At 43.5% G+C, this 25,799-nt stretch overlaps 1 protein-coding gene across 2 annotated transcripts; it reads right to left on the reverse strand.

Annotated features, from left to right (window-relative positions):
• Nucleotides 1–10,617: 10,617 nt before the first annotated feature.
• On the reverse strand, nucleotides 10,618–25,597 carry LOC136497339 (calcium-transporting ATPase 5, plasma membrane-type-like). 2 transcript variants are annotated; one of them, XM_066493129.1, is made up of 34 exons: nucleotides 25,182–25,597; nucleotides 21,021–21,137; nucleotides 20,883–20,940; nucleotides 20,486–20,586; nucleotides 20,276–20,407; nucleotides 20,105–20,194; nucleotides 19,775–19,844; nucleotides 19,038–19,108; nucleotides 18,883–18,966; nucleotides 18,718–18,795; nucleotides 18,565–18,636; nucleotides 18,106–18,189; nucleotides 17,950–18,032; nucleotides 17,756–17,867; nucleotides 17,621–17,676; nucleotides 17,504–17,546; nucleotides 17,331–17,414; nucleotides 17,077–17,214; nucleotides 16,692–16,757; nucleotides 16,501–16,599; nucleotides 15,887–15,997; nucleotides 15,633–15,800; nucleotides 14,954–15,013; nucleotides 14,631–14,792; nucleotides 13,636–13,752; nucleotides 13,370–13,468; nucleotides 13,158–13,295; nucleotides 12,834–12,934; nucleotides 12,220–12,265; nucleotides 12,010–12,144; nucleotides 11,776–11,883; nucleotides 11,595–11,686; nucleotides 11,329–11,420; nucleotides 10,618–11,194 (listed from the first exon to the last, which is right to left on the reverse strand). In XM_066493129.1, exons 1-34 carry the CDS (start codon nucleotides 25,323–25,325, stop codon nucleotides 11,142–11,144), a joined length of 3,264 nt encoding a protein of 1,087 aa, XP_066349226.1. In that variant the 5' UTR covers nucleotides 25,326–25,597; the 3' UTR covers nucleotides 10,618–11,141. The 2 variants fall into 2 exon arrangements, with proteins under 2 accessions (XP_066349226.1, XP_066349225.1); XM_066493128.1 differs by having other exon boundaries at nucleotides 16,692–16,760.
• Between the last annotated feature and the right edge of the window lie 202 nt (nucleotides 25,598–25,799).

Genomic DNA, 25,799 nt, shown 5'->3' on the forward strand with positions numbered 1-25,799 from the left:
CCCAAGTACATCATTTGGTGTGAAGTACTCAAACTTCTTGTCTCTAATGAGAGTCACTATGGTCTCATTTCTAGGTGAATAAGCCTCCAACATAATCTTGACAACTTTGATCATCTAGCTCATCACAACCATAGCCTCTAATCTTGCACAACATTGTCATCAACCTATCAAGCATCTCTTGTGGCCCCTCTCCATCCAAGAGTACAAACCAGTTGAGCTTTGACATCAACAAATCAATTCTTGCCTTTCTCACTTTGTCAACCCCTTCATGTGCTAGGTGCAAACTGTCTCATATTTGCTTGGCAACATCAACCCCAATCACTCTATTGTACTCATCACCATCCAAAGCGCTAAGCAACACACTTGTGGCTTGACCATTGAGGTAAATAATTCTCATCTCTCCTAGTGTTGGGTTCTTGGGATCAACCGGTGGCTCAAATCCATTGCAAATAATCTCCTAAATGCCAGGGTGAAGACCTATAAGATAGGCTCTCATCAAGTGCTTCCACTTGGCAAAGTTAGTCCCATCGAAATGAGGTAGCTTGCCCACAGGCACATTGATGAAAGACCTACAATCATGGTTAGTCATAGGCATAGAAGAATAGTTAAAGGATACAGTGGAATATTTGTTGTTGTTGGCTTTGCCCTTTCCTTTCTTCTCCTTCTTGCCCCCCTTCGACACTTGGTAGGACTCATCACCATCTCTATCTTCAGAACTACTTGATATGTCACTTGATGATGCATTTGTTGCCTTCTCTTCTTCTTCCTTCTTCTTCCTAGCATCTCTCCTTTTTCTTCTTGCTTCTCTTTTGATCTTTCTTTCTTTTCTTTGCTTCTTGTCTTCTAACTGTTGCTGCTCCTTCATCTTCTTCTTCTTCTCTCTTGCTTCTCTTTTGAGCTTTCTTGCTTCCTTGCTTTTTCTTCTCTCATCATTATTGAGAGCTCTTTCGGTATCGGTAGCCTCAAGATGTGGTAGCATGGTGTTGCTTGCTGCCAACACGCTCAACTCGTTGTTGTCGGTGTCGTGCAAATCAACCCACTCCGAATCGACATCCACCGGCTTTATGCCACTAGTTCCTCCTCTGAGCTCCGTACCTCACGCAGTGAAGCGCACACGAGATAACCTGCTCTGATACCACTTGTAGGATCTCTGGTTAGCCTAGAGGGAGTGAATAGGCCTGTTAAAACAAAACTCAAGCAGATGTCAAATTTCACCCGCGGCATTGCCGCTCTGACCGCGCAGCACTGTCAAGCTAGAACTACGGCACTGCCACACCTACAGACTAAAGATGGCAACGGGGAATTCCCCGTTGAGGAATAAGCCACCATCCCCGTCCCTACGGGGGGGGGGGATTTCCCCATCCCCATCCCCACGAACAACCACGGGGAGCCTTCCTCCACCATCCCTGATCCCCGGCGGGGATTTTGTCCCCGCGGGGATCCCCGTCCCCGCATACAGCAACACACACATGCATAAATCTTGCAAGGTTCATAGATTCACACTTGCATAAATCTAGCAGCAAGGTTCATAGATTCATAAAAGATCATAGATTCATAAATCCTAGGATACTCATTAGTCTAATCAATCTAGCAACATAGTTCCAGCAACACACATGCCAACACAGATGTCCAGGCATCTAGGTCCAGGTGTCCAGCACATAAGCATACACACAGGCACATGCACACAACAACAAACATAGTAGTCCACCTCTAGTTGGCCATCATGAAGTTCAGCCTTGCCAAAAGAACAGCTCTAGCTCCAAACTCGTAGGAGTGCAAGTCCCTGCATACAACAAGCAACAATAGTCAATAGATATATAAATACTCAATTTTGTGGCAACAAAGAGAGTTACAATGCATTGTCAATTAACAATTTTCAAATAATACCTCCATGCCATCTTGTATCTCTTGAAGACAAGTCCAAAAGGTGGTTGTTTCTTCATTGTCACCTAAAAACAATTGCAAAACATGAATTAGCAATCATGATAATAGAAAAATGTGTTCATAATGATATATAATTAGAACAACTTATAAACCTTTGTATTTGTTTTGAAGCCAATCTTGTTAACACATTAAGGCCTCCAATATCTCTGGAGTGAGCCGGCTGTGATGCTCACTAAGGACCCTTCCACTTGTGCTAAAAGCAGATTCATATGCAACTGTAGTAACTGGAATAGCATAAATATCTCTTGCAATCTTCCTCAATGTAGGATAAGGTGTCCTAGCCACCTTCCACCAATCAAGAATATTGAAGTTTTCAGTGTTGATTGGGACCAACTCATCATCCAAGTACCTATCTAGCTCAGATTTGAATCTTATTGCTGTTGGTCTCCTACTAGCAACTCATGCACTAATTGTAGATAGAACACCTAAATTTACAAGTAAAGCAGCTGTTGATTCTGTGTTATCTTCATCCTCTTCCACTTCATAATCCTTCATCAATTCATATAGAGAGATTTTCACGTCACTAACTTTCTCTAAACACTCTAAATGTGACTGGCCAGTAAGGGTCTCAAGAAACCCAACCAAGAAATCAGTCTTAAACCGAGGATCAAGAATAGTGGCCAAGCCCATTGGTCCTTGAATCTCCTTCCAGTACTTATTAAATTTCTCTATCATTTCAAATGACATTTGCTCTATAATAGGATTGCCACAAACAGCCCATAGTCTAATCTGCTCTTTAGCCTCATAGATTTTTAGGAGTTGAATATTTGCAGTCACATAATTTGTTCCAGAAAATACTTTAGTAATGTCATTAAATAACTTGAGCCTACCAGCCACTTCCCTAGCAAATTCCCATTCTTCTTCACTAGGAGCACAATCAAATAACTTCTCAACACGTGTTGCACGGTTAAAAACAGCCTTGTAAGGTAAAGCAATACTAAGATTCTTGAGGGCTGCTACTCCCAGCCAGGATTTGAATTTGTTGTGAACCTAAAAGACAATTGGCATATCAGTATTCAGTAATCAATACATATATAAATCTGTACATATATAAAATATGTAAACAATGACTGTTAGTGGACAGCGTACATATTTAAATCAGTACATATATAAATCACTTAAATATACATGCGTAGCTACAGAGAGCAACTTGTAATATAAATAAAAATAGTACATGTTCACAGTTGAAAAATATGAAATAAAAAGCATAAAAGGGGTAGCATGCTTGAAACTGAACCCTAGTGATTTCAACAATTGGAGACCGCTGCTGGAGGATGAAGCTTCTGGAGTAGGCAGAGCATGCAAAGCTCCTTCAACCGCAAGACGACTTTTAGTGAACGTCCTTTTCGGCCTTGGCGTTGGGACCTGGTAGAGTGCCTTTCGGTTTGCGGCACCAGATGCTGGCACAAGCGCAATGCACGGCATGATAGCGGATGCATTAGCGGGTGCGGCTGTAGTAGTAGGAGCAACACCGCCAGCGCTCATGGCATTTGGTGGCCAGTCCAAGACCGAGGCGGCGTCCCTTTGAGGACCGCCGAACGTGGGTTAGTCAATATTCAAAAACACAACCACGAACAAAAGTAAACAATGAACTAAACTAGCAATACTATGGTGACGAATGTACATGTATCCGTATGAACAAAACTAGCAGTACATGTAACATAGAACCTAAAATAGCAATAGCAATACATGCATGAACAAAACTACAAAGGTACATTGTTCTAAGATTTGACTTCTGAGTTTCTGACCTTCCTTCTCCATCAGAGCTCATGGGCGATTCAGATCCAAGTGTATCCATGTCATGGCCTACGAGCTGCGGCGGCGAGGATCCAAGGCTCCGATGAGGCCGACCTATGACGGCCGCGCGCGGACGGCAGAATCTCCTAGGCCAATAGAGATGGATGATGGAGGCTGGAGGGTGGAACGTCGATGCCTGGAGACCTGGACGAAGGCCGGAGGGTGGATCCACTGAGGCACCGAGCTGCAAGCCTATAGTTGCTGACTTGCTGGCGGCCGTGATGGGTGAACGTGCAGGAGTGGCTGGGGCTGGGGGATTGGAGAACTGAGAGATTAGTGTTATAGGTTTCTATATATATACTCAAGCCACCGATGGGCCTTAGATGGGCCGAATTGATGTGGATATTATGCCTGCGACTGCGATACTATATATTTTTAGCGGATTGGGTTTGCGAGGATTAGGGACGGGGGGACTGATCCCATCCCCATACCCGCTAGACCCGACGGGGACTGATTTCCTACCATTTAAATCCCCATGGGGGTCAATTGATCCCATCGTCGTCCCCTAATAGGGGAATTCCCCACGGGGAATCGGGGATTGGGGCCCCATTGCCATCTTTACTACAGACAACTTCGAGTCATAATTCAAAATTAGTGAATGAAAACTTACAGAAGAGAAATCCCTCAGCTTCCTATAGGTATGAGGTTCACAGATCGAGAGCTAGAAGTGGTAGGAACACCACACACAAGTAGATCGGCCACAAACCCTAGAAATCACCTCAACAACAATATGAAATGCAAGCGAAGTAAATTAAGAATAAGGTGACACAATGATTTATCCCGTGGTTTAGCTCGCCACCAAGGCTTGCCTAAGTCCACGTTGTTGAGGTTGCCACTAAGGCTAGGACTTCACAACCCTTCCTCATTCTCAAGTCAAGAGAGTTAACTCTTGAGATGAGGGGTGAGTTTACTAGCTACAAGAGATGGTTACAAACCTCCCGAGGCTGCCACACAAGTTGGCAAGCTCTACGGGCGATGCTCTAGCCGACTAGGAGCCAAGCTCCAAGAGTAACAAACACAACCATTGGCCAAAACGTGAACCAAGTGCTCTTTAGGCTTTGGGAATCAGTGGATCTGCTCTCTAATCTAGTTTGGCACCTTTTTCTCTCAAGGATTGATGGGAAAATCAATGGAGAAGCTTGGGAGCTCAAGGTCACCAATGGAGGAGAGAGAGATGAGCACTTTTTTGTTCTTGGGTGAACTGAACGGTTTGGGAAGCAGGAAGAGACGTTGGGAAGGAAGGGAAAGGTATAAATACCCCCCAGCCCCCAACGGCCACTTAAGTCATGGCAGTGTCGTGGCTCAAGTGCGACAGTGCCTCTCTTCAAGTGTGGCACTGCCGCAACAGGCAAGACAGCAAGGGTAAGAGTGAAGTGCTGGCTATCTTGGCTGTGAAACTAAGGATATATGTGTAGGACTAAGCACTTGGTAGCACATGTTAGCTTAAGCATTGTGTCCCCCTTTATAGTACAGCTTTTCCTATACTCAAATTCAAAATATAAAAGAATTTAAACCTCATTTGAATTTAAAGCCATCAACATTTGTAATTGAGGGCTCCTCCATTTTGTATAACATCCTCGATTATAGATTACCTGCTTGCCATCTTGATAAATCTCATTAGTCTTCTAATTGCATGGTCATTATCACCAAAACCCATAAATAGGGCTTGATTGCACTTTTAGTTTGCTACTTACGAACATAGTCAATCTATAATTCAATTGGAGATGAAAGCTGCTTTTTTCACTCCCTAACATCTTAAGCCCCGGTGTTGCAGGCCGAAAACACCCCCGTCGATTTGGGGCCTATCGGATGATTGCCCCGACAACTACGAGCATGGGAAGTTCATGATGACCTTGGGCGACCTCCTTGAAAAGAAGTGGGAGGTAAGGAGGCTCCATCTATGGTACATCGAAGCAGCGAAAGCGGGCCTCTGAGATTTTGTCATCAAGATTCCAGTGGACTACTTCCACACACCCACGGATGGTGAAATCCTCTTAGATTTCCATGATATGTATAGACTACTGCGGCAAAAGGACCTCGACATCGCCCAAGTCACCTTATTTGCTATGTAAGTTAACTATGACTTTGACACCACTGCATCGTTGTAGGTACTTTAGGAGCAAACTAATAATGCCCTGATGACTTTTCCTTGTAGGATGAAGGCCTATGTAAGTAAGGAATTGGGCAGGGGTATTATCTATCTCTCTCCGATGCTTATTACAGAGAGAACCATCGCGGGTTACGATATACCGGACACTCATGAAGACCTGGTGAACTTGAACCCGGAGGAGTGAAAGAAATTCTGAGAAGATCTGGAAATCGAATATAAGTATCGGGCGGAAATGTGCATCTATGGAGCCATGAAGAAGGTCCGGGGAAATGGGTGTGTCATGGCCGCCCACCAGTTCGGGTAAGTCAAAAATCTTCTTGGAACATATATATAGCTACTTGGATCATGACTTCTCATATTTGAACATTTCAAATCTCTATTGTGTGAATGGTGCAGCAAGGGCATCATGGGCCACTGAATTGCGTTTATAATCTATCATCAGGATGGAAGGGCCTGTATATTTGAATCTTTATGGGATACAAACAAAGCATGCTACAAGCACTTTGAAAGTGTATTGAGATAGTAAGTGAGGAAACTTATTCATTAACAGTTAACATATGTGTTCAAATTGTCGTTGACACTAGTGGTTTTTTGTACAACGCTTATAAGAAGTATGTGCAAGATCCCGACTGCTATGATCGGAGATCTGAGAAGAAGAAGATCAAGAATGGCATAAAACTGAAACTCAGGCACGAGTTCCCGGTAAGTACATCAAAAGTCCTTTGTGCTATATATCGAGCATGCTCTCTACTACTACTACTCCTACTACTTGTCAGCTCTTTGCTACTACTCCTACAACTCCTACAATACTCCTACGACTCTACTCTACTCTACTCTACTCCTATACCAATACTACTACTAAAACTACATTTGCGAGTACCTGAGGACGTGCACCAGATTCAGCAGCAGCTTGCGGCAGCTGAAGAAAGCACAAGGATGGTGGCGAAGGGAGAAGGTTGGCCAAAACTTCAGACAAACAGTAGCAGACATATGTAAGTTTGTCACAGAGTGCGCGCATGAAGGGTGACCATTCTTCAACAAGGAAAGCGAGTTAGCGCTTGATCCGAAGTTCGAGAAGATCAAAAACTAGAGCACCAAGTTAGAAATCAAAGATTACTTGTTGCCGGATCTCTTTTCCGACAAAAGTTGATAGCGGGGTGATCTTAGTTTCACATGTAAACATTTGACATCATGCATGTGTAATAACTTTGAATGATGTTGATTGACGATGGAGGACACCAATGAATGTGTTATATGTTTGTGCTCGATATGCGTAATATGTGTTTATATATGTCTTGATTCTGCTATTATATATGTTTGATTTGTGAAAATAGAATTCAAATTTAAATTCAAATCAAATTGCTAAGGCTATTTTTTAAATGGGAAAATATTAACGGAGGCGGGCAAGTAACAACAGACTGCCACCACTAAATCTTTATCTGTGGCGGTCGCATTATAGAGACCGCCTCGGTTTATTGTTTAATGGAGGCGGGCATCTTAGGGCAACTGCCTCCGTTAATCATCATTAACGGAGGCGGTTGCCCTAAGATGTCCACCTACATTAAACAATTAACCGTGGCGGGTAGGGAAACCGCCTCCGTAAAGTCACGATTAACCGTGACATTTGATTGAAAGCGGTTGCAATGCCCGTCTCCGTTAAGCATTTTCGTCCGCCTCTATTAAGATTTCTGTACTAGTTTTTTTTTTTTTTTTTTTGCGAGAATAAGCCATAGGTCCAAGGTTTCATTAGATAGAAGTGCAAGCAAGTACATACGTGCCGTACATGCGCTGTACGAGCACCGCCTGCTGTTGTAATAATACATAGTACAAACTCAAGTCAAAGTAAGCCAGCAAGTTCCTTACGTTTACAAAGCTAGACACTAGACTAGACATGGTCAGCCGCGGCGCTGGTCAAGCCGGCTGCCCCGGGGCCTCGTGGTCAAGTTGATCCGCCACGTTGCGTGCAGCCGTCTCCAAAAGCGAAGTTGCGATGGCGAGCCCTCCTCCGTCCACCAGGCACTGGAGGCGCGCGCTTGCATGCACATGGTACGGTGCCGGCTCGGCTGGGATTACTTGAGAGGCGAGGGCTAGTCCGTACGTGGCTCGCGGCGCATGGGCCGGTTGGGATACACCGAGAGTTTCAGCCGCACACGAATCGCATCCGCATGCACCACTCGGTAGCTAGCTCATCCGTTTTTACCGGCTGAAAGAAGGGTGCACCTCTCATACCATCGATCCGATCCACGGATCGGGTGATGATCGTCATCGCACGTCCTCCTCCTCCATACACGGCGAATTAACACGTACGTACAGGCACGCAGCACGACTCGATGGGATCGATCACTCGCGCGCGGATCCGGCCGTATCCAGTCTTGTCACGTCAAGATCCATCCTCCTGTTGGATGCACCTCTCTCGATCGATGACTTTGGGCCGCCCGCGCGCGCGCGCATCGGCGAAAGCAAACGGGAACGGGTGAAAAACGACCGACCGCGCGCGCCGCAGCGCGCGACGACCATCAGCTCGCTGGTTCGCGATCTTTTCCGCCGACGATCGACGAACCACCAGCACGTACGGTGGGGCTTCTTTTTTTTGTTGTTTTTGTGGTAACAAAAGCACGGGCATTACTGCATTAGCTTGGAAGGACGTGCTTTTTTAGCACGCTGCTCTGATCCGGGAACGGGGGCGGCAACAAGCCAACGCTGCGTTAGCTGGGTTAGTATTTTTTCTCATAATAAATTAGCTAACAGTATTTTCAGTCAGGTCTTGTCAGCTAAGTGAACAGGGCGCAGGTTACTGGTGGGTGTGAACGGCAGAAAAGCAAAGCGCGCGGGAGCCAGTACGACGTCGCCGTCGGCGTCGTCCCCGCGGGCCGCGCCGTGTCGCTCTCGGCGGAGCCGTCGTCGTCGCCGGTGGTGGGCGGGGTGGTGTGAACCGAGCATTCGATGCCCGTGGAATTTCCTGCGCGCGCGGGACGACGTGGCCGCCGTCACGTCGCATTGTGCGTGTCTGCAGGACTGCAGGAGAAGGTAGGTGATGCCCGGTGGAGGTGCGGCAGCGCGTGCATGCAGAAGCAGAAACGCCCGTCATCCGGACCGGACGTCAAGTGTTCACTACTTGCATGGAACTCAGAGGGCGGGCTTGCCGCTTGCCCGTGGCCCCGGGAAGATCGACATGTACGAAAATGGTGGGGTACCGCCGGCGTACGTACGTGCCACACCCAGTGCTCGTTGGGTCATCAACTCATGATTCGTGCCCGTGTTTAGAATAGAGTACTTGATGTAAATGTAAATCAGAAACTCAAAGACAAATGTGAACGCTTGTTCTTTCATCGATAAAAGTGATTCGTAACAGTCCGTACCCAACCAACAGCCCAACAGGCTCTGCGCGGACCGTGGGCCTTCCTGCCGGGCAGACGACAGACCTGCACGCCTTTGCGTTCACCATGTGTGCGCGCGCTGCGGGGCGAAGTGAGTCCAACGTAGAAAGCGAAGGTTGGAACGAATTGGCAGTGAGTGACCGAACGAGCTGTCCATCGAGCATATATTGATGTGTAGCGCCGCGTCATCCAGCTCGTGGGAACCACACGATTACCAAAAGCAAAAGCAACGTTCGTCCTGTCTACCGTCAGCCTTATCGTAAATGATCGTGGATTATAAGGCATAACAGTATTTTTTTCTCACACCAAACCAGATCCACGGTCGTTTCAGCTGAAACGAACAGGCTACGTGTGTGTGTGTAGGGTACAAATGTTATCGGACAGTAGTCAAGCAGCAACTCGTGTGCTGCACGATTCTGCCACGCACTTGCCACTTGGCTGGTCCCGAAACCTAGTGCCGCCGGGGAAAACCAATTTATTATAGCTATATATTAATAATCTCATTTTCTAGCACCCCTTATCGTTTCGGCATTTCCTGATAAATAGTACTCGTGGTAAAGTCCAGGTGACATAAAACAGTTTCTGAGATGGTGACTGCGCTGCGCCTCCCCGTCCAAGCCCAAGAGTGTTCGTGTGCACCAAGGGCCATGTGGTACCTCGAGTACATACATACATTGTATAGATCATAATGACACAGAGCGGTTGATTGCCAACCAAAACAAGTCGCGACCCAGTAGAGCAGGACAGCAGGTGACCGCGCGTAGGCGTGTACGAGACAGTTGCGCGCGCGCACACACGCAGAGACAACAGAGCACTGCGTGCTACGCACGACTCGGAGCAAAGGTTTGGAACTGGAAAAACAAAAGTCGACCAGATAAGGATGAGCGATGCATTTATGAGAAAGAGACGGAGGCGACGCTGTAAACGCGACCGCAACAGGTGCGGGGCGTGCGTCTTCATAGTGACCTTTCTCGCGGATCTACAATGGCTTGAGACCGATCGATACGATACGCGGCCCCTGCCCGACTCGGCTGCCGAGTCCTTTCTCCCGCGGGTTACTCAAAGTGACCGCCACTTTGTGCGTAAAGCACCCTCTCGCTCGCTATTAACACTTCACTTTTCTATCGTGGCCAAGGGGAGTTCGTCAACCGGTGCCAACCGAGGGAGGAGGGCCTGCGAATTCATGGCGCTGTCTGTTGATGCTGCTGCTGTCAACTGTCGCCTCGGCCACGTGGGCGGAACAATGGAACGCGCATGCGTGTAATACACTGGACAGCTGACAAGAAATATAAAACAGAGGCGTAGTGTCTGCCGCTTACTGGTATAGAGAAGGCAACGGCTTCACGTAACGGTAAGTACGGACAGGGACGCACAAGTGCACGGCTGATGTACGAGCACGGAAAATTTAGCTGGGGTACATTTTCCTACGCGCCATGCTGGTCAGACATGAGACATGTCACGCATACGACCAGAAGCGCACACAATAAGGAAGTCCAACTCACCCTATTTTCTCTGCATCTGGAGGCTTCAAGTTACAAGCCGACAGTGGATGCCCACTTGTCAAATGTTACGGCACGAACACAGGCAGCTCGACACACGAAAGCATCCAGTAGCCACTGGGATGCCTAGGAAATGCTGCGCCATCCAATGTTATCAGCAGCTCACTTAGCATAGAAATTTCTGAAATACACACAGTAGTCTTCCCAGCTACAATATACAGTTGCGAACGAACTAAAGCAAATGACAAGTCTCAAGAGAAGCCGAGTTGCATTTCCAGCCATTCCTGTTTGAAATGCCACACGAAAGCTAGGGTCATGTATCAAGACGCATGGATGGTTAGATGCAGCTGCAAACTTCCAAAAGCCGAGAACTACAAAAGGCCATCGGTGCCAACCGTCAAATCTTACGACATCTCAAGGCTCAGGTTTGTTGTCTTCCTTATCATTAGATGTTGCGTCATCAGGGGCTGCACAAACGGAACACTGTCAGGGATATGCAAGAAAAATTGTGAAACAGGAAAGATGCTTTGGTGTATTTGCTCGCTCCCCAAGCGTTACATGAATCGGTAAGCAATAAAGGATTTTACAGTGCAATGGCTACCTTGTTTGCTCCCCTTACAGCAGCAGGCGAAGAATTCTCGAAATGGACGTCTAGGAACAGGAATAAGCTTTCCCACGAATGCCAGCGGCCAGCTGCAGAGCAATAAGAGAATGATCAGGTACAATAGAGGGGGAAAAAGGGAACATCTAGAATGTTATTACAACGGATCGCACCAGCAGTAATATATTCATGAACCAGAAGAAACATGTCGCGATTCTACCATGACCTATTATTCTATTTCATCAGCAAGCATATGACAATCTTACCTGAAGAAAGCAAGACCTATCGATACCAACCACAGCTGCCAACTTAGCTTTACTGTTGAGGCAAACTTGCCAAGGAACTCAACGATAAGCGTCCTACACATAGACAGGAACAAAATATGTGAGAACAATACACCTAAATCATATCTTAGTTAAGAAAGGAAATCCCTTCTAGAGATTCTACCTGGAGTATAACTGTTATTGCTATGATGCCAATAAAGAGGTGGTTCCCTGAAATGCCCTTGAATATATTGAGCTCATCTGGTTTACGTGCATTGAATTCGTTGAACACCTAATAAGAAGACAAAAATACGATGTCAGGCCACTACTGCATTTGTTGTATAAAATCAAAACTCCGGAGTCACATTAGACAAAAAGGAAGAAACTTCTTTTCTAAGTGAAAGCTAAAACGCATAACCTGGCAGAGAACAAATGTGTTGAATATGAAGGTATTTTTCACTTTATCTGCATGTGCTGTATCATCATTTTTCAACTGCAAGAGGCTTACTCCCTTGAAGTTGAGAGTAAGGAGGACTGAAACTTGAAACAAAGCCTGAACAAAGAACCAAGTGCTTAGTAGGAAGATCTATATTAAGCAACACAAAATAAAGCGGCATATGTAGCATACCATGATAATCAAGTTTCTCCACATGATATTTGTTATCAATGGCTCCCTGAAAAGGTGATAAGAAACCATTTAGCACTGCTAACACATATTTTTGACACTTCAATAGCAACATACAGAGATAAATGCTGACATAAATTTGATGCAACTGAAATGATCTAGCAACTAAAATTATCAACAATCTTATATTTACAATTTATTGCAAAATACTTCATCTGACCACAAAGATGTAGGTCCATTTAAGTTTGTAATAAGACAAATCTTTGTTAACTTTAATATCATCAATAATTAAAATTTCACATAGATTGGCAACACAAGATTGATGCTAGCAGATTCATCATGAAAAGTACTTTCATTTTTCTATTTGGAATTTGTATTTTTATAGATATTGCTGATTATTGCATTAGAGGCCATGTCAATGTCAATGTCCCAATGGATTTGTGATCAGAGAAAGTAGTGTGTACAATTACTGAACATATTCAGTTTAAACAATGCTAGAAGACAGATGCCGATTAACTGCCATGTCCATAATGTCTGCCAACAAGATCCCTTCTCCCTACTGGGGTCTCTCCATGAGATGGTAGATGAGCAAATATAGCACATGCACAAGAACAAACCTTCTCCCTACTGGGGGTCTCTCCATTAGATGGTTCGTAGGTGGTTCTGTCGCCAATGCAAGGGCACCCAAAGTGTCCATAATTAGGTTAACCCACAGCAACTGTCAGCAAGGGAGCAAAAATTAGAATTTTACCCAAAACACTATAGAGACTACAGCCAGAAATTCAGATCTTTTTAGAAATACTATCTGGACACGCACAGAACTGAAGAAAACTCTGAAGTATGTTGCAGTTTTACAAATTAAATGATGATATAATGCAACTTCCAATAGATCTCAGTGTACAAATACATATATCATAATAGAAAAGGATCTGAACTCAAACCTGAACAGCATTCAACGGCACGTTTCCAGAACTGACGGCAGCAACTACATTGATTATCAGAGCTGCGAAGTTGACCGTTAGTTGGAACTGTATAAATTTCTGTATGTTTGCATACACCGAACGACCCCATCTGACAACCTGAAGCCAGAAACAAACACCATGAACTACAGTAGCAGAAGGCTAACAAGAAAAGATGAAGACAGTTAACGTACCCTCACGACTGATGCAAAATTGTCATCCAAGATAATAATATCAGAACTCTCCTTGGCAACTTCAGTTCCCTGAATGCCCATTGATAGACCAATATCTGCCTGCAAGTTTCAGAGTTTGTTAAGTACTACAAAAAGATGTTTCTTGAACATATATGGAAAGATGCTTGTTTAAATTACATATTAGGAACTTGAAAGTTCATGTTCAAAATGAGGCTCGTTTCAAAGTAAAATATTAGAAATTTCATAGGGACTAGTAGTCCACAAACCTCGTGCAATGCTGGGGCATCATTTGTGCCATCTCCAGTAACAGCAACAACGTGACCTCTTGCCCTCAGTGCCTTAACAAGTAAAAGTTTATCATTTGGTGAAGACCTCCCCATCACCTGTAGCCATTATTAGAGCATACTTTAACCCAAAGACAAAAGTAGATAGTATATCTGCATATGCAATGCACAAAGCAAAATTGGTAGAAAGTCTATTGTTTGAAGATTTATATAACAACTGAAGGGCGTACCCAGTGCAGAGAGCTTCCGCACTGTGCGGAGTCTGGGGAAGGGTGTCAGTGGCAAGCCTTACCCTCGCCTGTGCAATGCGAGGAGACCGCGACTCGAACCCGGGACCTTCTAGTCACAGGCGGTAAGACTCTACCGCTTGCACCAGGCCCGCCCTTCTTATAACAAGGGAAGGGAAATAGCAAAATAGATAGGCACAAAAAACAAATTTCCTCATGTTAGCATGGTTGTATTCGTATTTTTGGTCATTAGCAGGTAGCCAGGTACAGATAGATTAAGGGATTGTTACCCCATATCTTGACATGAAGTAACCCCCAAATCTTGACGCACCCAATGAAGTATTGAGTCAGTGCAGGTAAATTAAGGGATTGCCCTTTGGTTAGAGCCTAGACAGCTTATGCAATAGTACTACTAATAACTGAATCACAGCGAGTTTCATAGTGCTACATAGGTCATTTTCATGGTTTTTTTCATCAAATATTTTATTTCCCAAGTCGATAACCTGGGCATAAGCAATGTCACAAAACGTGAACAACAAAAAACTTGCTTGTTGCCACAATATTTCACATTGGGTCATCTGGTTCGTACTAGTGTATATTATTTCTGTTACCCGACATGGATACAGGTGCTGGGGGAGAGGGGGCCAGGGAGGGGTAGGGGAGCTACAATGACATATACTAACCACAGAAATATTACAATAGTATCATAATAATGCAATGTTAGGGAAAATACAAGGATAATAAACATACAGAGATTTTTTCAGCAGCTTCCTCCCTTTCTAAGTCTGACAGCGCCCGGAATGTTTTTCCTTCAATGATGACAGGCTCTGACACATTGGGATCATCAACTATCCCGCACTCCAGGGCAATGGCTCTTGCAGTTTGGAGATTATCACCAGTAACCATGCGCACCTAACAATTCAAATAAATAACTGAAAAGTGATGACTGAGAATAACTTTCAAGTAAACATCTCCAGACGAAGCAAAGGTATAGATTATGGAAGATAACATAAATGGCGACCTGTCCCTTCTGGATGCATCTAGTATAAAGTGACACAGAAACATGATAGTACCTTAATGCCAGCTGCCTGACATAAACGAACAGAATCTCGAACTCCTGGACGGCAGGGATCCTACATCAGTTAACAGATGTATATTACTGGTATATTGATGATGATGGCTAACAGAGGCAGCACACTGTTAGCAAACACTGTACAATATTTGCTATTTGCTATATAAGAGAGAAGGGAACAGCGAAAAGCAAACAGCAGTCTTATATCATGTGGTTATTAGAACATTCTTCATCAAGATCATCTAAAGACAGACATCATAATTTAGAAATCAACGTTGTGGAAAAAATCTAGGACACAAGATACTGATTGAATTGGCAGCAAACAACTGCTATAGTGGTTTTGTAATCATTCAATTTCTAGTGTTGTTGATTGGTTAAAGTTGTCCTTTCCGACCAAACAGTTTATACAGACAAATACTGACAAACTCAGTGAAAGAAACTGATAAATAGATCAATTCAGATGTACGGTCACATTGAGCTCTAAGGGACATAATAACAGGTTTCATTCATTTACAGGAAAGAAGCTGAAAATTAGACACATAATACCAAATACTTCGTGCGAAATGTGGAACAAATACTATTGAAAGGTAGCATTAGCAATAAAAAGGGAGAGATGGAGAGTGCATCTATCAGAATATTTCAATAATTAGCAACAATCAAAACTCTCAAATGTTATGTACCTTTATTCCCACAATTCCAAGCATAATCAGGTTATCTTCAGGCAGTTTCCACTCTTCCCTGTGATCTTCGTCTGGAACATCATCCATCTCATGAGTTCTATAGGCAAACGCAACACAGCGGAGGCTAGCAGCAGCCATATCTTCAATGAATTTCTTGAATTCAGCAACCTGAAATATTAATAAACTAAGACCATACTGTGCAAATGAAAAGAACAAACATGAAGTTACCTTAAAAATTTGAAGAATAAATATACTTTTTCTGGAGTCATTGAATGCTTTGAACCATCAGTGTCAACCCAGCATGTGCATGAATCCAAAATAATTTCAGCTGCTCCTTTCCAGTGTATATGGACCTCAGAGCCACCCTTCAAAAAAACGAGAATTGATTAGACATTGAAATATTCAAAAGACAAATTGACAGTTTAACCAAAGGAGACACTGGTCAAGGAACAAAATATCTTCTTATATCATTCTTTTGTTTTTATATTTTTTTTCTAGAACCAGCAGGCCGAGGGTTTTCTTTTCTGGAACCAGCAGGAGAGTTTCCATGATTGCTGAATACAAGATTTGAACAATCAGGTGTAATGTAGGTAATAATTCAAACATAATTAATCTGTTTTAAAAAGGGAACCCTTACTAGGTGGAAACTAAAATGCTATGTTTCGAACAGTGCGAAGGTTTTTGAACAATTAGAGCCATTAGATTCGTGGCAGCTACCAAGGGCCAACATGCATGCACCATATCAACCCATTTATGGTAGGGTAAAAAAGATAGGATGTAGCACAACATTATGACTCAAATCACAACCAACTTAGGTCTTCAAAAGACATCACACAACATCTTCAGTGTTGCAGATAATTCAAATTACCAGGTGCACCGCAACCCCGCCTTGCTTTTTCTCTGAGTTGAAAGGAAATACATGAAGAATAGATGACTTCGATCTTGTTTCATTGAATTTCATACCCAGCTGTAGAAATGTGCCGACCATGATTAGCGATAGCAAGAGATTAGCATATAGAAGGATCTAGGCTGAGACTACTATAAAGGGACTTTTTGCACCTTTAGCCCCCAAGACAGTATAGCCTTTTCTGTAGGTGATCCAGTCACCTCCGGTTCTTGACCACCCTGCTGAGATATAGAACATAAGTCAGAACTCATGCCCCCAAGAATGCACATGTCTGTTGATGCTCTCCTGATAATTCTCAAGCCAGAAACAATAAACTGAACATGAGAACTGCACATAAAATTTCCTCTTGAAAAGATCACTACACAGGCAAGCATGTGCAATAAATCAAACAAAAATTGGCAGGATGCACATTTTATCTAACCACTGATGGTGATGGCGCATAGGGATCACTACTAAGCTATATCTTTACTAAAACCTGAAATTTCATATGCAACCGCATATGCTTTTCTTTCTCCATGAATGGAGATGACTACTAACCTCTGGCTCAAATATGCTTCCAGAAGTGTTCTGTGCAATTCCTTCAACAATCAGCGATGTGAGATCAGCAGATAACATCTGAGCATTATCAGGTGAGTCCATCTTCTTTCCACCAAAATATGCCTCAACAACAGTCATCTTAAAATCAAACAAGGAAGAAGAGAATTTAAAAATCAGGGCCAAGCAGATTTAACAAACAGAATTGTCTGAAACCTGTATGCCAGTATGTATAAAGTGAATAAACACCATTGCACCTGATTTAAAGTCAAGGTGCCAGTCTTGTCACTGCAGATTGTTGAGGCAGACCCCATCGTTTCACATGCAGAAAGCCTCCTCACCTATATTCCATAGGAAGTGAGCGTGCATAGCATTTGATGTCGGATCAAGTAGCACAACAAAACCAAGGTATAGAAAGTTGCGAACATACCAGAGCCTTGTCCTTCATCATTTTGCGCATTGAGAAAGCAAGCCTGACAAAAATAAAGCATGCTGAGTGGCAGGTGATGAAAGGGCTAGCAGAAAATAACATGCAAACCATGCTTACGTCAGTGTGACAGCTAATGGTAGTCCTTCTGGAACTGCCACGACCACAATGGTGACCTATTTACACCTCAAGATGGTGAGACGAAAACTGTAAACACTAAAGCAGTATGCATAAACAGAGTAACAGAATACCTACAGCCACTGTGAATATTCTAACTACTCCACGTATCGTCTGGCCTACACCACCCATCTTCCCTTTCACATATTGCACAGATCCATCAGGATTATAAGTATGCCCAGTGAAGTACCTACAAGAAAACATGTTGATACAGATTGATGTAGATAAACAAAGTAGACACTTAGCACACTAAAATATAAAGGCAATTTTACCTGGCCAAAAGTACAACCAGAACTGCAAGGGCAACAGACAGTCCAACCATTCCAATGAAAGTAGCGACACCATTCAAACGAACCTGCACCAGAACAAAGGCATGTCAAGTCAATAAACTCGCGCAAAAGCTGGCAACAACAACAACAAAATCAAACCTGAAGTGGTGTCTCTTCACCCGAATCTTCAGATATGCTTGCCATTAGCAATCCCCATTCAGTGTTGATTCCAACAGCAGTTACCTGGACATTACAACAGTAGGGTTCAGTTGATAAATGCGCTACACTGTTCCAATCACTACTAGTGATTAAAGAGGTAATAGGCATTATATCATATGAAAGTAAGTTTGATACTGGAGAGTAACAACACTAAAGCTAACTTGGGCAACAAGAAGTAATCTACTATTTTCATGTACCTTTATCCACTATTTTCTTCTACACATCTATGAAATCGAATAATCCATAAGATTATTAAAGTATTTTCAAGACAAATCTAAACATACAATTTTCATGTCATAATCTAAATCTTAAAACTGGAAGTCGAAATTTCAGACGTTTGACTGGATTCCTGTCTAGAAAGTAATTGTGGCTGGGGAGTATGTGGATACGGAAACTCACCAGCATTGTGCCATAGCCATCGGCAACTTTGCAACCTGACATTAGAAATGGTGACTTCTGATCTTTGTGTACCTTCAAATAACCCCCATGTGGCCAAGTTAGGTTCAGATGTAACGCGTGTTACTTCCAAGGCTGCATATTGGAGTAACTTACAATTTTACTTTCTCCCGTCATGCTTGATTCATCTATGGAAAGGGAGTGGCCACTGACAACGATACCATCTGCGGGGACCTGGCCAAGAAATTATAGGGTATCCTTAGAAATTGAAAGTAGACACATGACTCGAAAATGAGGCTCATGCTCAGTGGCCTTCTCTACCTGGTCACCAATTTTGAGTGGGACAACATCTCCAACAACCAAATCATATATTGATACCATGATTCGCCTTCCACCTCTAACAACCTGAATGATTCGTAACATTATTTGGGATCAACAAAGAAACCGATAGCAATAAATGCGCCTCTAATCCTCACCTCCAAACGAATGTTCTGTTTTTCTTCATTCAGATTTTGGAATTGCAGTGATTGCTTGTAGTCGCTGATAGCTGAAAATTAACATGACAAATAACAGCCACTAGATTTTGAGCAACTGTACACAAACTGTAAAAGGTAGTATTGGCACTAAGGAGTAAGAGAGGTTTTATTTGAAGTTTCAGGCATACATACTGGACTTTAACTTTATTGCTTTAGAGTTTAGACCAATACTCAACATTATATGTAACTTTCACAAATTTGTCATTGGTTTTATCATATATTACATGATGACTTGATGTGAATAGAAACACACTGCTTTGTTACTCCATGTGTCCTAGTATACAAGGCATAACCACCTTTGTTTCAAAGACCAAGGGCGTACCCAGTGCAAAGAGCTCCCGCTCTGTGCGGGGTCTGAGGAAGGGTGTCAGTGGCAAGCCTTACCCTCGCCTGTGCAATGCGAGAAGACCGCGACTCGAACCCGGGACCTTCTGGTCACAGGCGGCAAGACTCTACCGCTTGCACCAGGCCCACCCTTCTGTTTCAAAGACCAAGGAACGTATTTAATTCTCTCTCAACACTAGTACTGCCGCATGGTTATACGTGCGTCTAGAGGGAGCATGCCTTGTATTATAGGACAAATAAAAAGTGATTACACCTTATATATTAGGAGTTTAGGAAGGAGGGAGTATATGACAAAGAACACAGAAAGTCAGAGAAAAGTCATAGTGGCACACCTGTAACAAATACAACTAGAAGAACAGCAAAGGCAATGCTCGCTCCATCATACCATCCTTCTTTTATGCCCTAATGTCAACATATTCAATGTAAAGATAAAGGAGCAAAGATGAGCAATGTAACCAATGGTAAGCAATAAGGGAATATGATGAAATCTGCACAAAAAAATGCATGCACCAGAAACTAGATGAAACTGGATAGATTTGAAATAGGATACTGAAACAGCAAAAAGAGGGAAAAAGAACAAAACAACTCATTCAGCTAGACAAAACACAGTTGGCAATTTTGTACAGTTAAGAGAGTCAAATAACTACAGATGTGATGCCCACCTCTGTTGTTATGCCCAAGGCCAGTGAAACAGCAGCAGCAACCATGAGGATGATTAGCGTCAAATCTTTACAAGCATCCCACACGAAAGCCTAAATACGATGTATAGTCAGCAGGAGTGACTAACCCATAGAAAGGAAATGTACTATATCATAAAGGAAACCATAGCATACCAAAAAGCTTCTTCCTTTCTTACGAGGATATGTGTTTGATCCAAATGCATTTTTCCTTGCCATCAAATCTGAGTCATCTCCACTAATCCCCTTCTCTGTATCGGTTTTTAGCATATGTGCTACACCAGAAACCTGCGGAGGAAATTACAAGGTTGAAACTATCACAGACAAGTAGTGAGATAAATGATTATGACACCAGGATTAGCTTACCCCTCTGTATTGCTGCAGACCAGAGTAGTTGTGATCCCTTGTCAGTGCTGTAAGCTGGTCTTCTTTGATTCCGAAGCCAAGTGCACCATCAGCACTTGGTACTGCAGATGTCGGGGTTGAAAACGTATTAAAAGAATTGCAACAACAGGATATCTTTCATTTTGCTACGCATTGAATAAGGATCACCGGTGCACAATGCATAGTACGCTGCAAAGAAGCAAAGCATGCTCCTATCATGTCCAAAATAAATGATCCTCCTAGAATGCATTGTCACATCAAACCACAAGGACCAGGATATGTAGCAGTTGGAAAAACAGCTTACAGGTATTATGCAAGACCAGTACGAACAAAGTGCAATCCCCTAACAAAGGAGAGTGAGTAAACATTGAAATCAAACCTTTTGTTTCTTCAGACTGAACATGGATTCGGCCAGCCTCTTTGAAACGAAAAGCGGCCTGCATAAGAAAATATAGACATAAGCTAATACCAAAAGGTAAACTTAAGGAATGATGAGACATTGTTTCTAGTAAGATACCCTTATAACATGTGCCTGTGCACGGATTTTTCTCGTGATTTCCTCCTTTTGTTCCTCCTTTTTCAAATCGAGAGTGTACCTAAAGCGCCTTGATGCATTCAGCACAAGGGCTGCTTGCTGCAATAACGAAAGGTATTAGAAACCAAACATATCAAAAGAACGATATCGAGCTAATCACTCTAGCAGAAAAAAAAAAAGGTTAGACATTTTAGGAAAGAAAAACTCAAGTAGATAACACTACAGTACCCCCACCATCTTAGACACTGTTTAGACATGTCTGAAGGTGTAACAATCCAGACAATGTCGTCTTTACAGTTTGACACACACCACGATATCCCATAGGTTACTGTAGCAAGGCATATAGAAAGTTTGTATTACTGTTACAGTTCTGCAGCTTGGAAAGGTACAACTAGCAGTGCCAAGTTAACAATAAGAGAGCATCCTGTATAGTGAACTATTAATGCATGAAGATTTTTAAATTATGAGCAGTGAAATATATAACAAGAGACAAAGAAAGGACAGTACTTAGTGGGGTATTTTGACACTTGGGGACTTCATATACTGAAATGTGATACAAAGTACACTACGCAACGCCAACATTCATGGTTTAGTGATGAAGTGAAGTGATTATCCCAAAACTCTAGTACCATCTGAACCATAATCATAAGTTCATAATCTACTTCCAGACAGAAAGGTCATGCTGCCTTGTATGCTGGGCAATTATAGTGTTAGATACTCCAAAGCTTTGTTCCAAAAGGCAACGCCTCGGAGCTAGGCAGAGCAGCACTGCCTTGCATAGCACCTGTTCGGTTTAGGACTTTGATCCAAGTACAAAAGTAGTTTTAATTTGAGATGGGAAAGACAAATTATGGTCATGGGACTCATAGTTGCAATCTAATGTCATTTTTTTTGTTTTAATATACAAAAAACTCCTGTATTTAACAAGGCGTTACTCCAACCACCACCACCTGCAAAAGTTACAACTAGCTATAACCTGCCTAGCGCTTTTTGAAAAATTGCTCAAAAGTTGTAGGGAAGCTATTGCTGTTGTCAATTCCTGCAGGCTGTTTGTAATGTCCAACCATGATAGGAATATGTCCATATGAACATCAATATATTTGGCTTTCAAATAAAAGGTAAATTGACTATTGACTCTAGTTGCCAGCAGTTTTTTGCATAAAGTGATCAGCTAGCTCTGCCTATATTTCAAACATGTTCAGCAATTTCTTACAGTTATTTAGTAAAAAACATGAACAAGATGCAATTTGGTTCCAGGTATTATGGGAAGGCCATATCAGAATATCCTCAACAAATTGCAGACAACAACAATAGAACACATCTTTTGGTTTCTGCAGCATTTGAGTTACAGAATAACTGAACAATGTAACAATGAGTTGTGGTCAAATGTCTCTCCTTTTGCTAGGCATTGTGAACCATTCAATCAGGCATGTTACAACAATTATTTTGGGATAACCTAGAATCCTAATCAGGTATGGCATTTGGAGGATGAGGGGCCCAAACGTAGTAAATCCACTAGCCCGCTAGCAAACCGGAACAACTAGTACATCTCTCGCATCCTAATAAGCAGTTGGGGCCCTTCAGTTTAGTTAGAGAACTCAAAACAAACGTCCTGTTCGTTTGGGCTTTGGCTTATAAGACATGGCTGAAAGTACCGTTGGCTGATTTGGTGTGAGAAAAAAATATTGTTCGTTGGCTGATAAGCCATGACTTAGGACCTGTTTGGTTCGCCTATTAGCTACTAAATTTAGCAGCTTTTAGTCACTTTAGTAACTTTTTAACCAAACGCTATGACTAAAAGCTACTAAAAGGGCTTTAGTCCTCTCTAGTTAGGGCCTGTTTGGTTCGCCTAGTAGCTACTAAATTTAATAGTTTTTAGTCACTTGAGTAACTTTTTAATCAAACGCTATGACAAAAAGCTACTAAAAGGGTTTTAGTCCTCTCTAGTAACTCTGGAGTTACTAAACCATTTAGTAGCTACTAAAGTTTAGTAGCTCAAACCCAACACCGCCTAACTCTGGAGTTACTAAAAGTGACTAAACCGTTTAGTAGCTACTCAGCCTGTTCGCTGGTTGGTTTCTGGACTGGTTTGGGCTGGCTGGTGCTGGTTTGTTGTGAGAGAAAAACACTGTTGGCTGACTGGTTTGGACTAACTGAAACCAACAAGCGAACAAGGTGACTAAACGTTTAGTAGCTCGAACCAAACAACCTCTTATAAGCCGAATGCGAGCGAACAGGCTGAAATACTCCAATGAAGTAATTTTCTGTCCAACTCAGAAAGTCAGAAGCCAGCATAAAACTAGTATAAAAGTATAAAATTACGTGTGGCAGGAATGCTTAGCACGTTGACACAGACACAGCTAACCATCTGCCGCGTGGCCAAGCTAGCTAGAATATTCTACACCCAGAGTTCCAAGGAAATTGTAATGCATGAATATCAGGAAAAGGGTACAGTGACCCAAATTTACAGAAATACTATCCGACACACGTGTTTTAGCAACAAAAACACATGGATTTTTTTCCCCTTCTCTCTCTTTCTCACCGGCCCTTGGGCGCTGTCAGCCCTTGCGTACGGCGGTGCGCCACTTTGCTTTACCGCCGCGCAAAAGCACTTTCGAGAGTCTGCGCACGGCACGATCAGACGACGGCCGGACGCGCGCTCATGATCGTGATCGTGGAGAAACTGCCGCACGGACGGAGCATTACCGTGGCTACAGTGATCGCAACGCTGACCAGTAACCAGTAGTGTCGCGTATTACGTGACACCGACGGACGCCGGCGGTGGCTACCTGCAGCTACCGCGAACTGCGGCGATGGATCTGTGATTTATTCGTTCATAAAAAAATCATTTTATAGAAAAAAAATTGTTTTTCATAATCTATAATTTCGTAATTGTTTAAAAACAGAAGAAGGTTGAAGATAGAAGAAAGGTGAAGGCTGTTGGATAAAAAAAATTCATACGTTGAAATTGTATAATACACACGTGGTCGTGTAGTAGACACACTGCCAAATCTAACGCAAGTGCGGGCACATCAAATAACAATTCTAAAGTATTCATGATAAAAAAAAAGTCGAAAGCGGCGAACAAATCCGAGCGGCGAGTTATCACTGAAAAAGCGCCCGTCCAGAATCAAATCTGAGGACTTGTTTAGATGCCATCTAAATTCTAAGTTTTTTTACTCTCTCTGTTACATTAATTTTTAGCCGCTTGCATGAAGTATTAAATATAGGTAAAAAAATAACTAATTATATAGTTTAGTTAGAAATCACGAGATGAATCTTTTGAGCCTAGTCGACCACGATTAGACAATATTTATCAAATAAGACAAAAGTTGTACTATTCATTGGGTTCAATTTTTTTTTTGAAAGTGAACGAGGAGGCCTGAATAACATGACTCCAGTACTTGACGCGCATTGGTACAGGCCAAATCGAACTGACGCGACAACGAAAGGACGAGTCGGACCACTCAAATGCAACAGTGGAAAAAAGGGTAAGGAGATGCATGAACTCCTGGAAAAAAGTTTTAAAAAAATCGTAAAAAGCGAATCTGAAAGCAAGCTGGAATGCTAAAGCAATGCCGAACGCCTAGCGTTCCATCAAATGGGCTGAAACGGCTGAACCATCTACAGATGGAACGCAGCTCTAAAATGTGGACATGAGAGGATTAGAATCTGAAGTCTGAACACATGCTGTGATATCTAATTCACCATCTTCTCTCGGGAAAAAAGGGTCCGAATTCAATTAGAAAGGGGGAAAGGGTGAAGAAATAATTCGAATTCAGAAACCCAAACCGCCAGTGAAAGCCCATGCTAGCACGCTGCTTCAAACCTAACGACGATGAACCCAAACCAATTCAGATACACCGCAATCCGCAGAAGTCCCTTGCAAAAAAAAAAAAAAAAAAAATCTAACGCCAAAGCTCGCCAGCGCGAGTGGGCTGTTCTTCCCCCAAAACAATCGAGAGCTCCGTCACAAACACACGCATCCAAAGCAGGGGAGAAAAAAACTACACAATGCTTCGGAACCAACCACAATGAGCCCAAACCAGTACAGACACACCACACTGTGCACAGCTAGAACATCACGCAGCCGGAAGGCGCTCGCGACAACAAATGACGACGAGCATGCAGGAGCGTGCTTACCCTCCACTTCCTGAGCCGCTCGAGGGGTGCGCCCTTCGCGGGGATGTCGAACTGGTAGGCGTCGAAGCTGCACCGGCCGCTGCTGCCGCCGCCGCCGCTACTCCGCCGCCGCGCCAGCCCGCCGCCCGACGACGACGACTCCATCCCGTTCCGCGCGCGCTCGCTGGCGAGAGAGGCGCCGACCAAAAACCCTGAACCCAGGCGCCGCGAACTCGGGCACCGCCTCCGATTTATGGGACGCAGGGCTGATGGGACGGCTGCCGCTCGGAGCAGGCGCGTAGAAGGTTCCTGGCGAGCAGCGCTTGTGTTTGGATTTTGGAGAGAGGCCTGCAGTTTTTGGAATGGGCTGCTGCGGAGTTTTGGAAAGGAAGGGAGGATTGCCGTGAACCCTGAACCGAGAGCTCCGTTCGGAGTGTATATTTACTCCGGCGATTGCCCATATCTTGTGACGTGGCACGTGGTGTGGATTCCTACACGCGTCGCGTCCCTCGCATTGCAGAACACCTACTAGCACTAGGGTACTAGCTACCGTCAGGCTCCTGGCCATGGACATGGCTGATTGTTGCGTGTCGACCAGGCTAGAAGCTCCTCGCTATGACGCTATCTGGCCGGTCACTG

Source organism: Miscanthus floridulus, chromosome 12 (assembly GCF_019320115.1).
Source record: "Miscanthus floridulus cultivar M001 chromosome 12, ASM1932011v1, whole genome shotgun sequence".
Taxonomy (NCBI): Eukaryota; Viridiplantae; Streptophyta; class Magnoliopsida; order Poales; family Poaceae; genus Miscanthus; species Miscanthus floridulus.